This window comes from Cygnus olor, chromosome 17 (assembly GCF_009769625.2).
Source record: "Cygnus olor isolate bCygOlo1 chromosome 17, bCygOlo1.pri.v2, whole genome shotgun sequence".
Classification (NCBI taxonomy): Eukaryota; Metazoa; Chordata; class Aves; order Anseriformes; family Anatidae; genus Cygnus; species Cygnus olor.
This window is the reverse complement of record NC_049185.1, coordinates 166,244-183,062: the sequence shown is the minus strand read 5'-3', so window position 1 is coordinate 183,062 and position 16,819 is coordinate 166,244. Positions and strand designations below refer to the sequence as shown.

At 62.5% G+C, this 16,819-nt stretch overlaps 3 protein-coding genes across 8 annotated transcripts; 2 read left to right on the top strand and 1 right to left on the bottom strand.

The window, feature by feature from the left end:
* The first annotated feature begins 271 nt into the window (after positions 1 to 271).
* PLA2G3 (phospholipase A2 group III) lies at positions 272 to 3,220 on the top strand. The gene is made up of 7 exons (XM_040576928.1): positions 272 to 701; positions 780 to 912; positions 988 to 1,122; positions 1,215 to 1,681; positions 1,779 to 1,908; positions 2,119 to 2,253; positions 2,491 to 3,220. The coding sequence occupies exons 1-7, from the start codon at positions 272 to 274 to the stop codon at positions 2,699 to 2,701; spliced, it is 1,641 nt and encodes a 546-aa protein (XP_040432862.1). The 3' UTR covers positions 2,702 to 3,220.
* Positions 3,221 to 3,312: 92 nt separating this feature from the next.
* On the bottom strand, positions 3,313 to 12,194 carry INPP5J (inositol polyphosphate-5-phosphatase J). Of its 5 annotated transcripts, none has more exons than XM_040577290.1 (12): positions 11,356 to 12,194; positions 10,221 to 10,331; positions 8,566 to 8,674; positions 7,728 to 7,844; positions 7,483 to 7,658; positions 6,819 to 6,930; positions 6,290 to 6,399; positions 5,803 to 5,992; positions 5,397 to 5,534; positions 4,925 to 5,017; positions 4,550 to 4,654; positions 3,313 to 4,456 (listed from the first exon to the last, which is right to left on the bottom strand). In XM_040577290.1, the coding sequence occupies exons 1-12, from the start codon at positions 12,192 to 12,194 to the stop codon at positions 3,779 to 3,781; spliced, it is 2,778 nt and encodes a 925-aa protein (XP_040433224.1). In that variant the 3' UTR covers positions 3,313 to 3,778. The 5 variants fall into 5 exon arrangements, with proteins under 5 accessions (XP_040433224.1, XP_040433225.1, XP_040433226.1 ...); XM_040577291.1 differs by having other exon boundaries at positions 3,313 to 4,414; XM_040577292.1 differs by lacking the exon at positions 4,925 to 5,017.
* A 2,395-nt stretch (positions 12,195 to 14,589) lies between these two features.
* SELENOM (selenoprotein M) lies at positions 14,590 to 16,628 on the top strand. 2 transcript variants are annotated; one of them, XR_005825138.1, is made up of 6 exons: positions 14,590 to 14,718; positions 14,817 to 14,852; positions 14,929 to 14,963; positions 15,559 to 15,637; positions 15,864 to 16,128; positions 16,250 to 16,628. XR_005825138.1 is itself a non-coding variant. In XM_040577296.1 (5 exons), the coding sequence occupies exons 1-5, from the start codon at positions 14,605 to 14,607 to the stop codon at positions 16,074 to 16,076; spliced, it is 477 nt and encodes a 158-aa protein (XP_040433230.1). In that variant the 5' UTR covers positions 14,590 to 14,604; the 3' UTR covers positions 16,077 to 16,628. The 2 variants fall into 2 exon arrangements, 1 of the variants encoding a protein (XP_040433230.1); XM_040577296.1 differs by having other exon boundaries at positions 15,864 to 16,628.
* The last annotated feature ends 191 nt before the right edge of the window (positions 16,629 to 16,819 follow it).

Sequence of the window (16,819 nt, the reverse complement as noted above, 5' to 3'; positions counted from 1 at the left end):
CAGGGAGGGAAGGGGAGGGGAGGGGAGGGGGACGGGGCTAGGCGCTGCGCAGCGGTGCCCGGGGGCGGGACGAGGGGCGACGGGCGCGGGCTGCGGCTCCCGCGGCTCTCCCCGCCCGCAGCGGGCGCCTCGTCCCCGGGGGCTGCGGCGCGGCCCCGCGGCTCCCCGGGGCGCGGAGGGGCGGGGCGGGTGCGGCGCGGACCAACCCCCGCGGGCGCCGGCGGCGGCGCGGGCTTAAAGCAGGCGGCGCGGGGCGCGCGCGGCCCGCGGGATGTGGGCGCGCGCGGCGCTGGCGTGCGCGGCGGTGCTGGCGTGCGCGCGCGCCTGGCCCGGCGGCGCGGTGTGCGCGCGGCGGGCGGCGGCGGCGGCGGGCGGCGCGCGCTACGTGGCCTTCCTGAGCCGCGGGCCGGGGCCGCCCGCGCTGGTGGAGAGCGCCTGGGCCGGGCGCGGGCGCCTGCTCGCCTGCTGGGCGCGGCGCGACCCCCGCCTGGCGCGCGCCTTCCGCGCCGCCTGCGCGCGCCGCCCCCCCGCCGCCCCCGGCGCCGCGCTGCGGCGGGAGCTGGCCGCGCTCTGGCGGCGCCGCGCCGCCTGCACCGACCCGGAGCTGCGGGGCGAGCGCCGCCGCCGCCGGAGGGGCTGGACGGTGCCCGGCACGCTGTGGTGCGGCGCCGGGGACTCGGCCGGGAACGCCACCGAGCTGGGTACGGGCGCGGGGCCGGGGCCGGGGCCGAGCCGCCGGGCGGTGCCCGCCGAGCGCTGAGCGGTGCCGCCGCCCGCAGGGCTCTTCCGCGGCCCCGACCGGTGCTGCCGCGAGCACGACCAGTGCGAGGCGCAGATCACGGCACTGCAGTTCAACTACGGCATCCGCAACTACCGCCTGCACACCGTGTCCCACTGCGACTGCGACGCCAGGTGCGCCGGGGCCGCGCCGGGGCCGCGCCGGGGCCGCCGGGTTGCGCCGCTCACCCCCCGCCCGCCCGCCCGCAGGTTCCGGCGGTGCCTGCTGGCCCTCAACGACACCATCTCCAACATCATCGGCGTCACCTTCTTCAACCTGCTGGAGGTGCCGTGCTTCGTGCTGGAGGATAGCGAGGAGTGCGTGCAGTGGCACTGGTGGGGCGGGTGAGTGCCCCGCGCGTCCCCGCTCCCCCCCCCGTCCGCGGCCCCGGGGCTGTGGCGGCGGGGCCTGACGCTGCCCGGTGCCCCCCCCCCAGGTGCGAACGCTACGGCGTGGTGCCCCTGGCCAGGATGGTGCAGCAGGGGCAGTACGGCCACGGGCTGCCCGCAGAAGGCAGCGACGGCGGCCGGGGAAGGAAGCCCTCTGGAGTGGGTCGGAAGCGCCTGCGGCAGGGGCTGGGACGAGGTCCCGGGCTCCGCCGTGTGCGGAGGCCTGTGACAGCCCAGCAGCCGCGGGGCCCGGGTGCCTCGTCCCCTGCGTCTGCCAGGGACGAGGCTGAGCCCGCTGCCAGGCACGCAGCACCTTGGGGTGAGCTGGAGCTGGGCCTGCCAACCGCGGTGGCCACGTTGGAACAGGAGCTCGCTGGAGGACAGCGGGGGCCGGGGGCCTCGGCACGGCCCGCCCTTGAGGCAAGCCCCGAAGACAGCAGCATCGGATCCAGCCTGGCTACAGAGCCCTGTGAGGCTGTCCCTGCGCCTCCCGGGGATGGGCGCAGGCAGCAGGGTGAGTGGGGGCTTGGGGCAGCGTGTGTAGGAGCGGGGCTTTCCTGAGGGCTGAGCGGGTTTGGTTTGGTCACTCTGGCTGTGCTCTCTCTCCTCAGGCCTGGGGAGGATGTGCAGGTGCTACAAGCGCCTGGATAAGTGTGAGTACCAGATCGCACCCCATGAGTTGAAGTACCAGCTGCATAACGCAGACACCCGGACGCTCTTCCACTGCAACTGCACTCGCAGGTCTGTGTCCTAGCTCATGTGTGTGACAAGCCCCGGCCCCTTGGGCGAGCCCTATCTGGGACTGGGACGTGCCCCAGGAGGAAAAGGCAGGGCTTTCATCTGCCATCACGGGGCGCTACGTGCAGATGGTTTGGGGTTGAAAGAGGTGGGACCCAGCACGATGCCCACTCCAGCCAGCAGCTGCTGACTGCCACCTATCTGTGCCCATAGACTGGCGCGGTCCCTGCGCAGGGCGAAGGGTTTCAATGAGGTGCAGGCAGCAGTCTTGGCTGACCACGTTGCTGCAGCTTGCTTTGTGTTGGAGCCACTCACCAACTGCAGCCTGGGCAAGGAGCCACAGCACAAGTAAGCGCAGAGGGGCAAGGGAATGTGGTGTGCTTGGGGATTCCTAACTTGCCTGGGAAGGTGGGATGCCCCAGGGCTGGATGCTGTCATGCAGGCTTGGCTGTTTGGTGCGAGGCGGTCATCACAAGCATTTGTCCCATTTTTCTGCGCAAGGGGCAGGAGTGGGGTGGAAGGCAGAGGCTGTCAAGTGCTACAGCCTCCAGAGCTGCTTTGTCACTCGCTGTCCTGCTTCTCCAGCAGCTGTACCTCAGCGACCCGGGCTGTGCTAGTAGTACCTGCACGGCATCTCAAAAACATCCTGAGGCACTGGGGTGCTCCTCGCGTAACCTCCAAAGTCAAGCATCAAGACTGGAAGACACAGGGCAGTGGTAGCACCCTCTATGAGCAATGCCGGCAACTGGCTTTGGAGCAGAAGCTGTGTGCACAGCATCATACAGCACCCCGATGATGCCTGAACAGTGCGGGCATGCCTCGTGTGGGAAGGAAGACGTGCTATGCAGCAGGCACTGAGTGGAGCTGCTTAATGTCTGGTCCTTGAGAGAAAGGATGGCACCAAGCATGGCTGCTGGCATGACTACGTGGAATTGGGGGGGTGCGCAGCTGGAATGAGGGCAAGCAGAGGGACTGAGAAGGCTCAGCTACCCCTCTCCTGAGGAGCTGTGGCACCAACTGTGAGCATCAAAGCAAGGGGAAAGGAAGGGGAGCACTTGGGTGTAAGGGGAAAGCCACCATCATCCTTCCCTTTTGTGCCGGGGGCAGGGAGAATGCTCTGGGCATATGAGCCTCAGGCAGGGGCTGGGGTGGGGGGGGTCTGAGGGATCTGGGGTGAGCCTGGCCCCCTCCCCAGACAGGGGCTGCTGGGGCAGGGCAGGCTGGGCTCTGGAGGTGAAAGGCAACAGCCAGGCACAGAGCTCTGCCCTGGGGAGGGTCAGTCCCTGTGTGCGGCACAAGACAAATAAAGGGTGGTCTCTGCATGGTGTGTGGTGCTGGGCCAGGGCTTGTGCCTGCTGCGGCCCCTATTCTGGGGCTGTTCCTACACTGCAGTAAGCACAGAGCAGCTGGGGCAGGCAGGATGGTTTATTTTGTTGCTCACGCTACGCCCAAGCCTGAGGCACAGTGGTAGTGGCAGGAAAGAAGCACGCTCCGATCTCTGGGGTACCCACAGCAGCACTGCACCCTGGGGCAGGCCTCATTGCAAGAGTCAAAATCACCTCCAGCGCTTGTCCCTGACCCACCTCAGGCTGGCTCTCCTGCCTGACAACTGAACACTTGCATCTTTGAATTTCAGATGGGCTTCCCTTGGCCAATACTCCCCTGCCAACCCCACACTGGACCAGCTTTCCCCTCCCCTGTGCCCCCTCACAGTCCCGTGAGGGCAGCAGCCCAGGCTGCAGGGAGCAGGGGCAGGCACACAGCAGGAGTGCAGAGGTCAGTCACTGCAATAAATAAGGGAGGGGGATGTCTCAGCAGGGAAGTGGTAAAGGAAAGCACACAGCAAGCGCGCTACAGGGAAGGGGTTGCTGCATTAGTGGCCTGTGGCACATCTATGGCTGCTGTCTAGCTCCCAGAGGCTGCTCCCCTCCTTTGTAGAGGTGCTGTAGGGGGCGCCTGGGGGGCTGGTGGGGCTTATACTCCGGCAGGGGGGGCCCTGGTCTGTACTCTCCCTCTGTTTGCCCATAGCCTGGTCGATCATCTCCAGCCGCAGTGCGGGCAGCAGGCCCAGGTTCCTGGGGTCAGCCCTGGCCAGGGTGTTGTCAGCAGAGATGCACCGGGAGACACACTGCTCCCGCACAGTCTGGCAAAAGGAGCCCAGGCTGCCCTCCTGGCTTTCAGCTGCCTGCCCCACTTCCTTGGCTTTGGCTCCACGGTGCCCTGGCTCCTCCTGGGGCAGGTGGATGGTGGGGATGTCCCCAGGGAGGCCTCGACGGCTCTGGGGCGAGGGGCTGCGACTTGTGCCCCTGTCCCGGCTTGATGGCCGCAGAATGAGGCCCTGGAACTTGGCCAGGCTAGGGCTTCGGCTCCGGTGCCGTTTCATCTTGCCTGGACTGGGGCTGCGCGATTTGGGGGCCAGCAGGACAAGAGTGCTGTCATCCTCCTCTTCTGAGCTGCTGCCTGAGCTGTCTGTGGGGCTGCTGCCCTCCTCTGACCTGGGCATGGAGATCTGCACCCTTGTGTCAGGGCTGCTGGCCGACTGCACAGGGGGCTGTGGCACACCACAGCAGCATGCCCTGTTCAGCCAAGCACAACACACACACCCCCCCCACCGCCCTCACCCTCGCCTCTCATCCATGCTGACCTGGAAGGGCTCCGTCACACCTGCGATGCTGCTGGAGGTGTTGCTGTAGTATCCAAGGATGTACTCGCCTTTCCCCTTGGGCAGTGCCTCCTCTGAGAACAGTACCTGCAGGCCAAGGAAAGCTGATGGGCACCAGGGCTGGGCACAGGGGTGTCCCCCCACCACCCCCAGACCCAGCTGAGAGCCCTGATGCCCATACAGTGGCCTGACCTAGACTTGGCACAAAGTGGTACAGAGGTGGCCTCCTGCCCTCTTGGGGCAAAAAGGGCCATCCATGCAATAGGGGAAGCCACTGATGTGGAGGCTAGTGCCTTGCCATAGGGCACATGTACCCAGCATCCTGCAGGGCTGGCCTTGGCTCCTGGAGATGCTCACCTGTGCACACAGTTGCTTCTCTATGAAGCGCTCTCCATCATCACTCCTGGCCCAGACATAGGACACATAGTCTTTAGGATGCCGAAAACCAACCTGCGTGTGCATATGCACGGGAGAACAGAGGTGAGCTGGGGGACACCCACCAAACTCGGCACCCTCAGCCCTTGCCTAGCATTTGCTGTCCTTGCACAAGGGCACCAACAGCTGCCTTGCACATGCACACACACAGCCCAGTGCCCTGGCCCCAGTAATAGCTTTGGGCTGTATGGAACCCACAGAGCAGGAGGAGGAGGAGGAGGGAACTTCTGGATCCATGTCTCCTGCAGCAGGGTCAAAGCCTGCTGGTATCCACAGAGCCTCCCCAGAACAGGAGAACAGAGAGGACAGGCTAAGGCCATGCATCAGTGCCTGCTGACGGGGACCCTCTTGTGCTGTGAAGTGCCCCCCACTCCCTCCAGCCACAATCCCCTACCCGGTAGAGGCCTATCCAGTCCCAGGAGCTCCGGTGGAAGCCAGCAGCCATCTTGTACTTGACAACTGCTTGCTCAGGCCTATTCCACTCATCAGCCACGTAAATCTCCACTGGAGGCTTGTCTGCCTTGGAAGCAAACTGACAAATATGCATATGGTGGGCAAGGGCAAGTGGCCATGTGCCAGAGAGCTGCCCCTGCTGCCCAGGGCACGTGTCTGGCAGTGGACCCTCAAACACACACCAATAGCAGCAACCACACTGTCCCCAGCCACAGTACTGAAACCGCCTTGCAAAAATAAGGCAAGAAATCCCCACCCCACCCCACACTGCACACAGTAACTGGGCATCCAGGGTCTCACCCCTGTAGCTCCTGCCCACGTGCCCAGTGGCCCTGGCAGGTGCTCACCTGCACTGCAAAGATGGCAGCTACCGGCTTGTGGTCGCTGACCGTGTATTCCATGTGGCTGCAGTAGCAGAGCTGGCTCACCGACAGGATGCCCCGGCTGGGCTGGCACCCACCTGCACCAAGCCCGACACTGGGAGATTTGATCTTCCAGAGGATGCGGTCAGTCCAGGCTGGTTTTCGCTTCTTGGCACTGCAGGGCACAGAGGGGCATCTCTTGCCTGGCAGGGGACAGTGGGCTCCACCCCAAACTGCCTCCCCCGGCACTACAGCACGTGGGGGCAGGGGACGCAGCTCATCTTGGCACACAGCTCTGTGCAGCTGCAGGGACAGACCTGCACTGGCACCAGCACGACAGCTGTGTCCCAGCCTGATGTCCCCAGCCCAGCCCACGCCTGCCCCAGCATGGCTTCCCCTACCTCCCACCGCTCAGCCATGCCACCTGCTCCCAGGCCACGGGCCCAGCCCTGCTCTTGCCCTGCTATCCTACCTGCTGTCATACTTGTTGGTGCCCACATCGAACTTGAACGTGGGTGGGAAGTTGAGGGGTCCCTCCTGGAAGCCAGTCAGGACAGGCCAAGTGCTTTTGGCAATGTTCAGCTGAGGGGAAGAGAGCAGGCGGGGAGCACACCAGAACCCCCAGCCAGACCTACACACAGCTCCGATAACTCAGCCAAGAGGCCTCCCCACATCCTATGGGACAACAGCACACAGCCACCCCCAAACACCCTGCTGAGCATCACACAGCTCTCGGGGTTTGTCCATGCCATGCAGCAAGTCTGTAGGCTCGACACCCCCATTTCTTCCCAACACTCCAGTAAAGAAAATACTGATGTGCGTGCAGCTCCAGTGAGAAATATCCTGAGACTACGATGCCCACCATTCCCCACACAGCAAGCAGAAACAGGGCCCTTTGTACCCAGTGGCCGCAGGAGGATGTGGTGCCACACAGCCACACGGGCAGCTCTGGCAAGTGCCAAGGAACACTCAGAGCCCAGCAGCACACCCAGCCCTCTCACCTGGTCCTTCTCCCAGAGCTGGTTCAGAATGTTGCTGTCAATGGCATACTTCACAAAGCGGATGTCAAGGCTCTCTATGCGGAAGTTGAGGTCCCCAAACCAGAAGACGAGGCTGTGGGTGGGAGGGCAGTGGGCTACCAGGGCCAAGGCCACCAGAACCAGACAGCAGAGCAGGGTAGAAACCAGCCCAGCCTGCGGGCAGCCTTAGCCAGTAGCGCAGGCACTCTCAGAAGCACCCGTGTAGGACGGCATTCGGCTGAGAGCCTGGCCAGCTGCCAGCCCTGCCGGAACAGCTCAGGTGTGGATCAAGCACCATTAAACAAAGGGGCCTGACCTCCCTAGGCAGAAACAGAGGGTGGAAATTTCCACTACAAGGCACCTGCCAGAGCCCAACTACACAGCCAACACAGTGGGACAGAGCCTGGCCTTCCACCACATCAGTCCCAAACCCTGACAGCAGGAGCTGCACCAGTCCTGGATGTGCTCCACGGGCAATCAAGGGGCACATCCTCCTCTTAACACCTGTACCACTGTGCTGGGTCTCACTGGACCAAGGGACAACTTTGCAGCTCTCTGCATGCAAGACCCAATCTCCACGCCCGGCTAGAATACAGATGCAATACAGCCTTGGCTCAGGCACCAAGAAAAGCAGTGGGGTACGCACTCATGGTCCAAGATGCCGCTGGCTGCACGTCCCTCAAACTGCTGCATGTGTAGTATGGTGGCAAAGTCTTCCTTGCGCTGCTCCGTCTTCTCCAGGTGTGCTGGCAGGTGGCAGTTCAGGAAGCAGACCATGTGGCCAAAGATGGAGAGACGGACGCTCACCCCACCCTTGTTGCCCTGCACCAAGAAGATCCCGTGAATCCTCAGGAAGGCAGTCCCTCACCACCGCCTCAGGGCCACACTCACCCAGTAGCCGCCCAGCCCTGTCCGAGTGCAGTCTGTCTGGATGTCCTGCAGGAAGGGGAGGTGGTAGTACTTGGCGAATACGAGTAGGATCACACCTTGCATCCGCACTGTGCTGACCTGGAACAGGAAATGTAGCAGGATGACAGCTGTAGCCCGTAGGCAGGCACAACTTCCTCTACCTCCAGACCAGAAGCAGCCGCGATATCTGCGTGCCCCCCCTTACAGGGGCTCAACAGCACATTTAGTTCAGAGATCCATGCACACCCTCCTGAATATTGACTGAGAAGCCCAGCGATGCTAGGTCTTACGTACTCTGTGCAAGTGCCCTGGATCTGCTCCTGAAAAAAATAGGAGCGTTTTACAGCTAACGAAACTTAAGAAGTTAAAAGCAGTGGTCAGGTCCTATATCAAGAGTGAAACCATGGGAAAATTCTACTTCAGAATGAGTCTGAACAGGAATCAGAAAGGAAGGAGCCTGCCCTAGGATTTGCAGGCTGCTGCCAGAAGCAGCAGAATTGTTCCCATTCACCCCCTCGCCCCAGTGCAACACAGCAGGCAATAAGATGTTTCCCCAGCATGCCACAGGGGAAGTCAAAGGCAGCCAGAAAGTGAGGAGGTGGCAAAAGCTGGGCAGCATGCTGGTGAGATGCCCCACTCACCCTCAGTTCATCTTCCACACACTGCTCAGAGGACTGCAGTGCACCCCTCTGGTCAGTTCTCCCACTGCAAATCCTCCCTCTGTCTCTGCGGTCTGACTCTCCCTGTCCATGGCCCAACCTGCCTCACTGACAGGAAGAGACGGGGCACCAGCTGCCCAGCCCCTTGGGGTTCGCCTTACCAGCACAAAGTGGAAGGGGCTCAGAACATCCATGAATAGCTCGCTCCACTGATCTGTGAATAGGGCATCCTTCAGGCGCTTGTTTATCTTGCAGTTCACCTCTTGCAGCCTGGGAAGAAAGATGAGGACCTCTGCAGAGCTTGTCCAACCCCAGATAGGTCCCTCAGCCACACCAGGAAAGTGTCTGCATCCCATCTAGGGAATGCTCCTTGGGCGAGGTGCCTAAGCACAGCACTGGGGAGCGGGGTCAGGGTCGGAAGGACACTTCAGGGGAGTGATTTAGAGCACAAACTGGCTATATGCCTGCTCTAGGAATGCTGGGCTGTGTGGTACACAAGTGGCATAGAGCCCTTAGCCCTTTAATCAGGAGCAGTTTAACTTCACAGGGCTAGGCAGCAGTCCAAAGCCTATCTTTAGGTGCAAGAAGGGCTTACGGGGCCCGCCAGCTGCATTGGTGTCTCCACAGAAGCCACATCACACCATTACTTCAGCACAGAGCATTCAGACACATCCTCGCCTCCAAGCTCAGAGCAGCAGCAACAGAAGGTTAACAGCGCTCCTACCCACTCAGCAATTAGCAAGCAGAAGGAAAGAGAGCATCCCCAGAGAACAGCAGAATTGGGAAATGCCTTGCCCAAAAATATCAAGTGCCCCAGGCATGAAGACATGGGTTGGAGGAAGGGTGGCAGCCAGGCATAGACACCCTAGAGGCAAAGGGACTCACCTGTACAGTACACCCTGCCCTGGCCAAGACACTTCCAGCGAGTCCCTCGCACCAAGCATGGACCCCCTGCCCACATCCATGCAGGCAGGGGCCGTGCATGTTTGCCTGCTCAGCCCCAGCCTGCTGGCCCACAAGGCTCAGGGGGTACCCTGACCAGGAGAGAGGCTCCAACACGGCACCGCAGCTCCAGCAGCCTCATGCTGCTCCCTGCCCAGGGTGAGGAGCAGCAGGAACACCTGTGAAGCCGCCGGAGGCAGAGCAAGCTCTTCCACCTCACATGCACAGGGAGCTTGCCAAGGCAGAGGCTGTAAAAAACGCAGTATATCCCTGGCCTTGGCAAGAATCTGCATGCTCCACAGCAATCCCCAAGGGTCTGGTTTTCCCTTTGACTATGGCAGAGCTTGCATTGCTGGCCACACCAATAAAGCCTTACCACACTGACTTGGAGCTGCCTTGCCAGCAGTTAAGTGTTGCCAGAGGCACAGAGCCAATCCAGCTGTGAAAAAACAGCAGATCTGTGCCCTTGAGGCCTACATACCATGGACAAAAGCCGAAATGAGAAAATGCTCCCAGTGGACTCTGGCAGGCGAGTTAAATGCCTCTACAGACCTGACCAAGGGACTGCCAGGGCTTGGCAGCAAGAACGGCACCTCCCAAGGCCAGGCTCTGCATGGCCTAGCTGGCTATGGACTACTCAAGGATTCAAGGCTATTCAGGACTTGAGGGTTTCAGCTCTTCTTAGTACTCCCATTTTATTAGAAGCTGATTTTCCTTCACCCTTTATGATACTGTGCACTTGCGATGTACATCCCTCCCTAAGCTCCAGGGCAGGCTGGAGCTGCAGCTCTTCCAGCCCGAGCCCCCAGGCTATGGGTAATTCCCCAAACAGGAACCACTCCGGGGGCAGGAGCACTGCACTTGACTCACTTACCCAATGGCGATCATATCTACATCATTTGTCTCGCCTGTGTTGAGATGCAGCAGCGATGTCACATCGTTTGGGGGCATGGCTGTGCCCACGTTCCAGGTGACCACTGTGATGCTTGGGAGGAATAGGAAAGAACAGGCTAACATTTGGGCTCAAAAGCATTCCCCATTTCCCACACTGTTCAGCCCCCGGCTCCCCCCAAGGAACCTGCCTGGAACAGAAGCAGTTGCAGCAGAGGCTCAGCCAGGGCGCACACACCGTGTCCTTAACCCCCGTTTGAGGTAGACAAGTTAGAGTCCCCAAATTTCTCCGGGGTCTGCCCCTCTGGCTTCTGCGTGGCAGCCCTGCTGTAACCCAAGCCCCGGTGTACTTCCAACAGCCAGCGCAAACAGCCCTCATTTTCATCTCAGTGCTGACTGCCACAGCCAGGCTGGCACAGCAGGGAGCTTGCGAGACAGGATACCCCCCGGAAACTGCTTCCCCTCCTCTTCCCATGAACCGCCCGCCTCTTGGGCTCCCGGGGAAAGGGGCCTGGATCTCCACCCACCGGGTCCTGCCCCAGAGCACAGCCAGCCTGGACAGCCTGGACATCACTTGCGACAGGAGTGCTGCAAGCCCAGCAGCAGTGTCCTTCATGAGTGCAGAGCCACCATCAGTCACAACACATTAATATCATTACGCAGCACACACCAGCAGCCCGCAGGCTCTTTCAGCAGCGCTAGGACAAGCCTCAGTCACAAGAGGCACATTTCAACAGTGAGGCAGGGAAGTGCTGCACCATTTTGAGAGCTCAGGGATCGCGGGGGGGGGCAAGTAGCACTTGCTCCAGAGCCTGTTCCTCTAATTCCACCTAAGAACGCCACCCCACCTCCTTCCCCCAAGACGCTGCCTGCACAAGCAGCAGTCGCTGGGTATGTCTCCCACCTTCGGTGTGCCCACGGGACCCTCAACCAAAATTTTTTCCAGCTGAACACCATCCACAGCAGGAAGACTGAGGCGACTCCAACCCACAGAGAGGCCTCAGCTGCCACTTCACAGCAGGGACGTTCCTCCCTATCACCGCCCCCCTCCCGCCCCGAGAGGGGGGCTCCCCTCTCCCCCACGCACCGCAGGCAGCAGCACAGCAACACGCGCTCACCGGAACGAGCCGTCCGCCGTCGCCCTTCCCACACAGTCCAGGAGAGCATCGGAGGAGTTGCTGGCACTCGGCAGGCCAAGAGATGGCCCAGACCTCCCGAACAGGGTGAACTGATCCAGTTCTGCCTTGGGGAGGGCCCCAGGCTTGGACAAGCCGACGTGTCCTGTAGCGATGAACTCGCTGGAGACGGCCTTGGGCAGACCGAGGGCTCTGGGGGACGAGCCCACCCAGGCCGAGATGTGGTCGCTGGACTCCGCTTTGGGCAGAGCCTCCCTCCGCTCCGCAGACGGCGGCTTCCCAGGGGCAGCTCGGTCCACGGGGCTGAGTTCTGGGAAGGACGACCAGCTTGGCGCCTGGCTCGGCTTCACCGGGGACAGCGCAGCGCCACGGGCCAGGGGGATGCCCGAGCCTGGGGACAGCGGCCGGCGCTCCACCGGGGACAGCAAGGTCGGCAGCGGGAACATCTGCGGGCCGCCGGCCCCGTCCGCCGGGGCCCTGCCGACGTCCAGCGACAGGGGCTGGGCGGCCCGGCCCGGGGCCCTCTCCTCGGGCCGCCCGCACCCGTGCTGAGCCCCCTCGGGCCGCGAGCGCGGCGACCCGCAGCAGCGAGGCTCGGAGACGGCGTCGGGCCGGGAGCTCCTCCGAGCGCCGGGGACGCGGCCGCCGGGGACCGAGGCCGGCGGGGCCGGGCCGGGGGGCTGGAAGCGGGCCGGGCTCTCGGGGACGAGCAGCGCGGGGGAGGCGGCGGCGGCGGCGGGCGCGGGGCTCCGCGGGGAGACGGGCCGCGGCCCGAGGGCGGCCGAGCCCAGCTCCGCGCTGCCCCGCCGGGCCGGCTCCATCTGCGGCAGAGCCAGGGCGCCCGCACGCACCGGCCGCCGCCAGGCCCCGCGCCGCCGCCGCCGCCGCTCTCACCTGGCGGCCGCCGCCCCCCCCGCCGGCTGCCCGGCGGCGCGCCCCGTGATGTCAGCGCCCCCCGGCACCTGCGCGGCGCCGCCCCCGCCCCGCGCCCCGGCCACCGGGAGCAGCGCCCCCGGTGCGCGCAGCGCGTGCGGCCGCGTGTGCTACGTGCGTGTGCGCACGGCTCCGCGCGTGGCGCTCGGCGGGAGGTGCGGGAGGGCGCGCGCGCGGCTGCACACACGCGCAGCGCTGCGTGGGCACTGTGTGTGTGTGTGTGTGTGCGTGTGTGTGCGTGCGCGTGTGTGTGCGCGCAGCCTGCCCTGCGTCTCACAGCCTGTGCGTGTGCAGCGCTGCGGTGCGCGTGTGCTACTGGTGCGGGCGGTGTGCCTGAGGTGCGCGCAGTCACACAGAAGCACGGCATCACAGAACGGTAGGGGCTGGAAGGGACCTTGAAACATCATCTAGTCCAATCCCCCTGCCGGAGCTGGAACGCCTCGATCAGGTCACACAGGAACACGTCCAGGCAGGTTTTGAAAGTCAATAGAGAAGAGAATTCCACAACCCCCCTGGGCAGCCTGTTCCAGGGTTCTGTCACCCTCACCGTAAAAAAGTTTCGTCTCATATTTAAGCAGAACCTCGTGTGTTCCAGCTTGCACCCAACTGCCCCTTGTCCTATCATTGGGTGTCACTGAGAAGAGCCTGGCTCCGTCCTCCTGACACTCACCCTTTACACATTTATAAACGTTAATGATGTCACCTCCCAGTCTCCTCTTCTCCGAGCTAAAGAGACCCAGCTCCCTCAGCCTTTCCTCATAAGGGAGATGCTCCACTTGTTAGCGTAGCAACCACATAACCACCAAGTGATTATATGAAGGTGCTTTACTCAGCGCTGGAAGCCGGGGCAGGTGCCCAAATCTGGCTTCCAGTCCCGTTACATCCCGATCGTTATTTATACATTCAATATTACGTAAGGTATACATATTCATTACAGGTTGCAACATCAGCCTCGCATTCCATTCCAATTAGCTCTCCTCCCATTTGCACATGCGTGGTGCTCTCTGGTGGTCGTCCAGGTGAAGTAAGGAGTCTTCCTCTCTGTTAAACTTTTCACCTTTCTCACTCGATGAATGCTCTCTCCGCTCCTTGGTTCTGGTTCAACTCATTTCAGCATTTTCAGGTTCTTATCAAAGGTCGGGTTGTACCTGTTCTCTCACAGGGGTCCCTTTCAAGGATTTATTTGACTGTTCGGTATACTCCCTAAATATCTTAGTATAGATAAATTTGATAATGTAAATACATTTGATAATGCTTATCTATATTTTATGACCCGTCACCTAAGAAACATTAAAACATCCATTTGGTTTTCCCCAGCACTAACACATTCCCTTAATCACCTTCGTGGCTCTGCGCTGGACTCTCTCAAGCAGTTCCCTGTCCTTGAACTGAGGGGCCCACAACTGGGTGCAATATTCCAGATGTTCTGTCACCAGGGCAGTGTAGAGGAGGAGGAGAACCTCTCTCGACCTACTAACCACACCCCTTCTGGTACACCCCAGGATGCCATCGACCTTCTTGGTCACAAGGGCACAGTGCTGGCTCATGGTCATCCCGCTGTCCACCAGGACCCCCAGGTCCCTCTCCCCTTCACTGCTCTCCAGCAGGGCAGTCCCCAACTTATGCTGGTGTCTGGGGTTGTTCTTGCCCAGATGCAGGACTCTACACTTGCCCTCGTTATATTTCAGTAAGTTTCTCCCCGCCCAGCTCTCCGGCCTGCTGAGGTCCTGCTGGATGGCAGCACGGCCTTCCGGTGTGTCAGCCGCTCCTCCCAGTTTTGTGTCATCAGCAAACTTGCTGACGGCGCACTCCATTCCCTCATCCGAGTCATTGATGAATATATTAAACAACACTGGTCCCAGTACCGACCCTTGAGGGACTCCACTAGATACAGGACTCCCACTCGACTCCATCCCATTGACCACAACTCTCCGGCTCCTTCCCTTCCGCACAGGACGTGACGTCCGCACGCAGTGCACGTGTGCACGCAGAGCGCGCACCAACGGGGCGTTCATGGCGCGTGTTCGCAGTAGGCGTGCGCGAGCTGTGTGCGTGCGTGTGGCACGTGCACACGCGCTGCGCGTGCGCGCGCATCGGAGGTGCGCGCGAGCCGCGCGTGCAGCCTGCGCACGGCGTGCGTGCAGACGCAGGGCGCGTGCCTATCGCACGCGCGCACGTGCTCGCCGCTGTGAGCCGCGAACGAGCGCGCGTGCGCGCGGCGCTTGCGGCCGGCGCGCGTCCCCGCCCGCGCAGCTCTGCGCACGCGCAGCGGTGCCGCGCGCGACCCGCGACGTGGCGATGCGGCGGGCGGCGGCGCTGCTGGCGCTGCTGGCGGTGGCGGCGGGGGGCGGCCCGCGGCCCCTCCGGCCTCCGGGGGCCGAGCTGCGGGGCCTGGCCCGGGGCAAGGTGGAGGTGGGTGCGCGTGGGGCGCGGCGGGGCCGGGCCGGCGGCGGCGGCGGCGGCGACGGGCTGGGCTGGGCTGTGCTGTGTTGTGCTCTCTCTCCCCGCAGACCTGCGGCGGGTGACGGCTGAACCGCCTGCGGGAGGTAGGTGGCGCCGGGCGGGCGGCGCGGCCCGCGGCAGGCCCGGGCCCGCTCTGAGCCGGGCCCGCTCTGCCCCCAGGTGAAGGCCTTCGTCACCCAGGACATCCCCCTCTAGTACCCGCCCGGGGCTGCCGGGCGCTGCGGGGCACGGGGCTGGCCGGGGAGCTGTGTCGGGGCGGGGGCGGGACGGACTGGGGGGGTGGGATGGGATGGGATGGGGTGGAGGGGGATGGGGTGGGGACGGCGTGGGGACGGGATGGGGTACGCTGGGGTGGGACAGGATGGAAAGGGGATGGGACGGGGTGGGAATGGGATGGGATGGGGATGGGACGGGATGGGATGGGGTACACTGGGGTGGGGCAGGATGGAAAGGGGATGGGGACGGGATGGGGACAGGGCGGGACAGGACGGGAGGGTATGGGGATGAGATGGGGACGGGATGGGATGAGGACAGGGCGGGACAGGACGGGAGGGGATGGGGATGGGATGGGACAGGACAGGATGTGGACGGGGTGTGGACAAGATGTGACAGGGCAGGGGACAGAATGGGATGGGACAGGACGGGATGTGGGGCTGCAGCAGGACAGGATACGGGTCAGAACAGGGGATGGGATGGGAATAGGACAGAGCACGGGATGGAGCGATGGGACAGGACAGGGGGGCTGCATAGTCCTGCTTGGTGCTGCCCACTCCTTAACACGCTTGCTAGCCATAACCTGGAGATGAAGCACCTGCCTGGCGCCGACCCCGAACTTGTACTCCTCAGCCACAGATACGAGGAGCTGGAGGTGAGTGGGTCACGAGACACTCATCACTGCTGCAGAGTCTGGGGTGGATGGTGCTCTACTCGTGCTGGTGCAGGTAGAGCCAACAGCAGCACCCTGTGGTGCTGGCTGCTCAGTGGGGTGCTGTGGGAGAGTGGTGGCAGGGGCCTGAAACCACCAGAGCCCATGCCTCCCAGTGCAGGGCACCTGGGCTGGGTCTGAAGAGGCTGCAATCCCTGTCTCTGTGCAGAGAATCCCCCTGAGTGACATGACCCGGGAGGAGATCAACCAGCTGGTGCAGGAGCTGGGCTTCTACCGCAAGGAGACACCTGATGCCCCCGTTCCCGAGGAGTTCCAGTTTGCCCCCGCTAAGCCTCTGCCCACCCTGCAGCCCCCCAAAGCTCCTGCAACTGACAGCAAGACCCCATCTGAACATGACAACAAAGAACATCCAGACCTCTAGTGAGCGGTGCAAGAGAGGGTAGAAGTGGTAGAAGGTCCTGCAGCCTTAGTGGGTGAGGATGAGGGTGTTAGAACAGCTGCCTCTTCCTGTGCAGCTGGGAACAGATCCATGGGGTGACAAGGGTTTGACCGCGATGCAGAGAAATCTTTCCAGCTCCCCCCACTATTGCTCAGTGTTCCATAGCCTCTTCCCCGAGGATGCCCTGAGCAGCTCTAGACTTCAGCAGAGGCTGCCTGTGCGCTGAGGACATCCAAGTGAGCCGTATCTGCCTGTTATTGCCTTCCCCCACCCCAGCCATTCTGACATGGCCAATCTGAAGGAGCAGTAATCTCATTGTTCCTTTACCATGCCCCGAGGTTTAGTCAACTCCTGGTGCTGGACAGCGATATCCTACCTGCACAGGACAGGATGAAACCCTCAGCAGAAAGCCCCAGGTGCTGAGAGTAGATGTGCTGAGTCCTGGAGGTGGGAAAGCTGCCTCCTAGGAGGGTATGGCTTTACACCACCAGCAGGGTTGCCTCATATTGAGCACACAGTAAAACTTTTGCTTACAATCAGCTGCACCTTGTCATCTTTCCAGGGTGGGCTCAGTGGGGCATGCATCAATGCCTGGAGGAGCTGGGTGCCACAGAGCGGCTGGCAGAGGTGGAGGGGGCCGCAGGGTCACCCTGGGTGCCCCGTCGCCACTGGCAGGCTGACATACCAACCCCCAGACCAACTCTGCGCTTCCTGTGCCGCTGCGG

Excerpts from the sequence above, each read along its gene's own strand:
- PLA2G3 (XM_040576928.1), top strand. The coding sequence starts at position 272 with ATGTGGGCGCGCGCGGCGCTGGCGTGCGCGGCGGTGCTGGCGTGCGCG. Across the intron at positions 702-779 it reads CGGGAACGCCACCGAGCTGG|GGCTCTTCCGCGGCCCCGAC; the intron begins GTACGGGCGCGG and ends CGCCGCCCGCAG. Across the intron at positions 913-987 it reads CACTGCGACTGCGACGCCAG|GTTCCGGCGGTGCCTGCTGG; the intron begins GTGCGCCGGGGC and ends GCCCGCCCGCAG.
- INPP5J (XM_040577290.1), bottom strand. The coding sequence starts at position 12,194 with ATGGAGCCGGCCCGGCGGGGCAGCGCGGAGCTGGGCTCGGCCGCCCTC. Across the intron at positions 6,400-6,818 it reads AGCTCTGGGAGAAGGACCAG|CTGAACATTGCCAAAAGCAC; the intron begins GTGAGAGGGCTG and ends TCTTCCCCTCAG. Across the intron at positions 5,535-5,802 it reads CTGCCATCTTTGCAGTGCAG|TTTGCTTCCAAGGCAGACAA; the intron begins GTGAGCACCTGC and ends CATATTTGTCAG.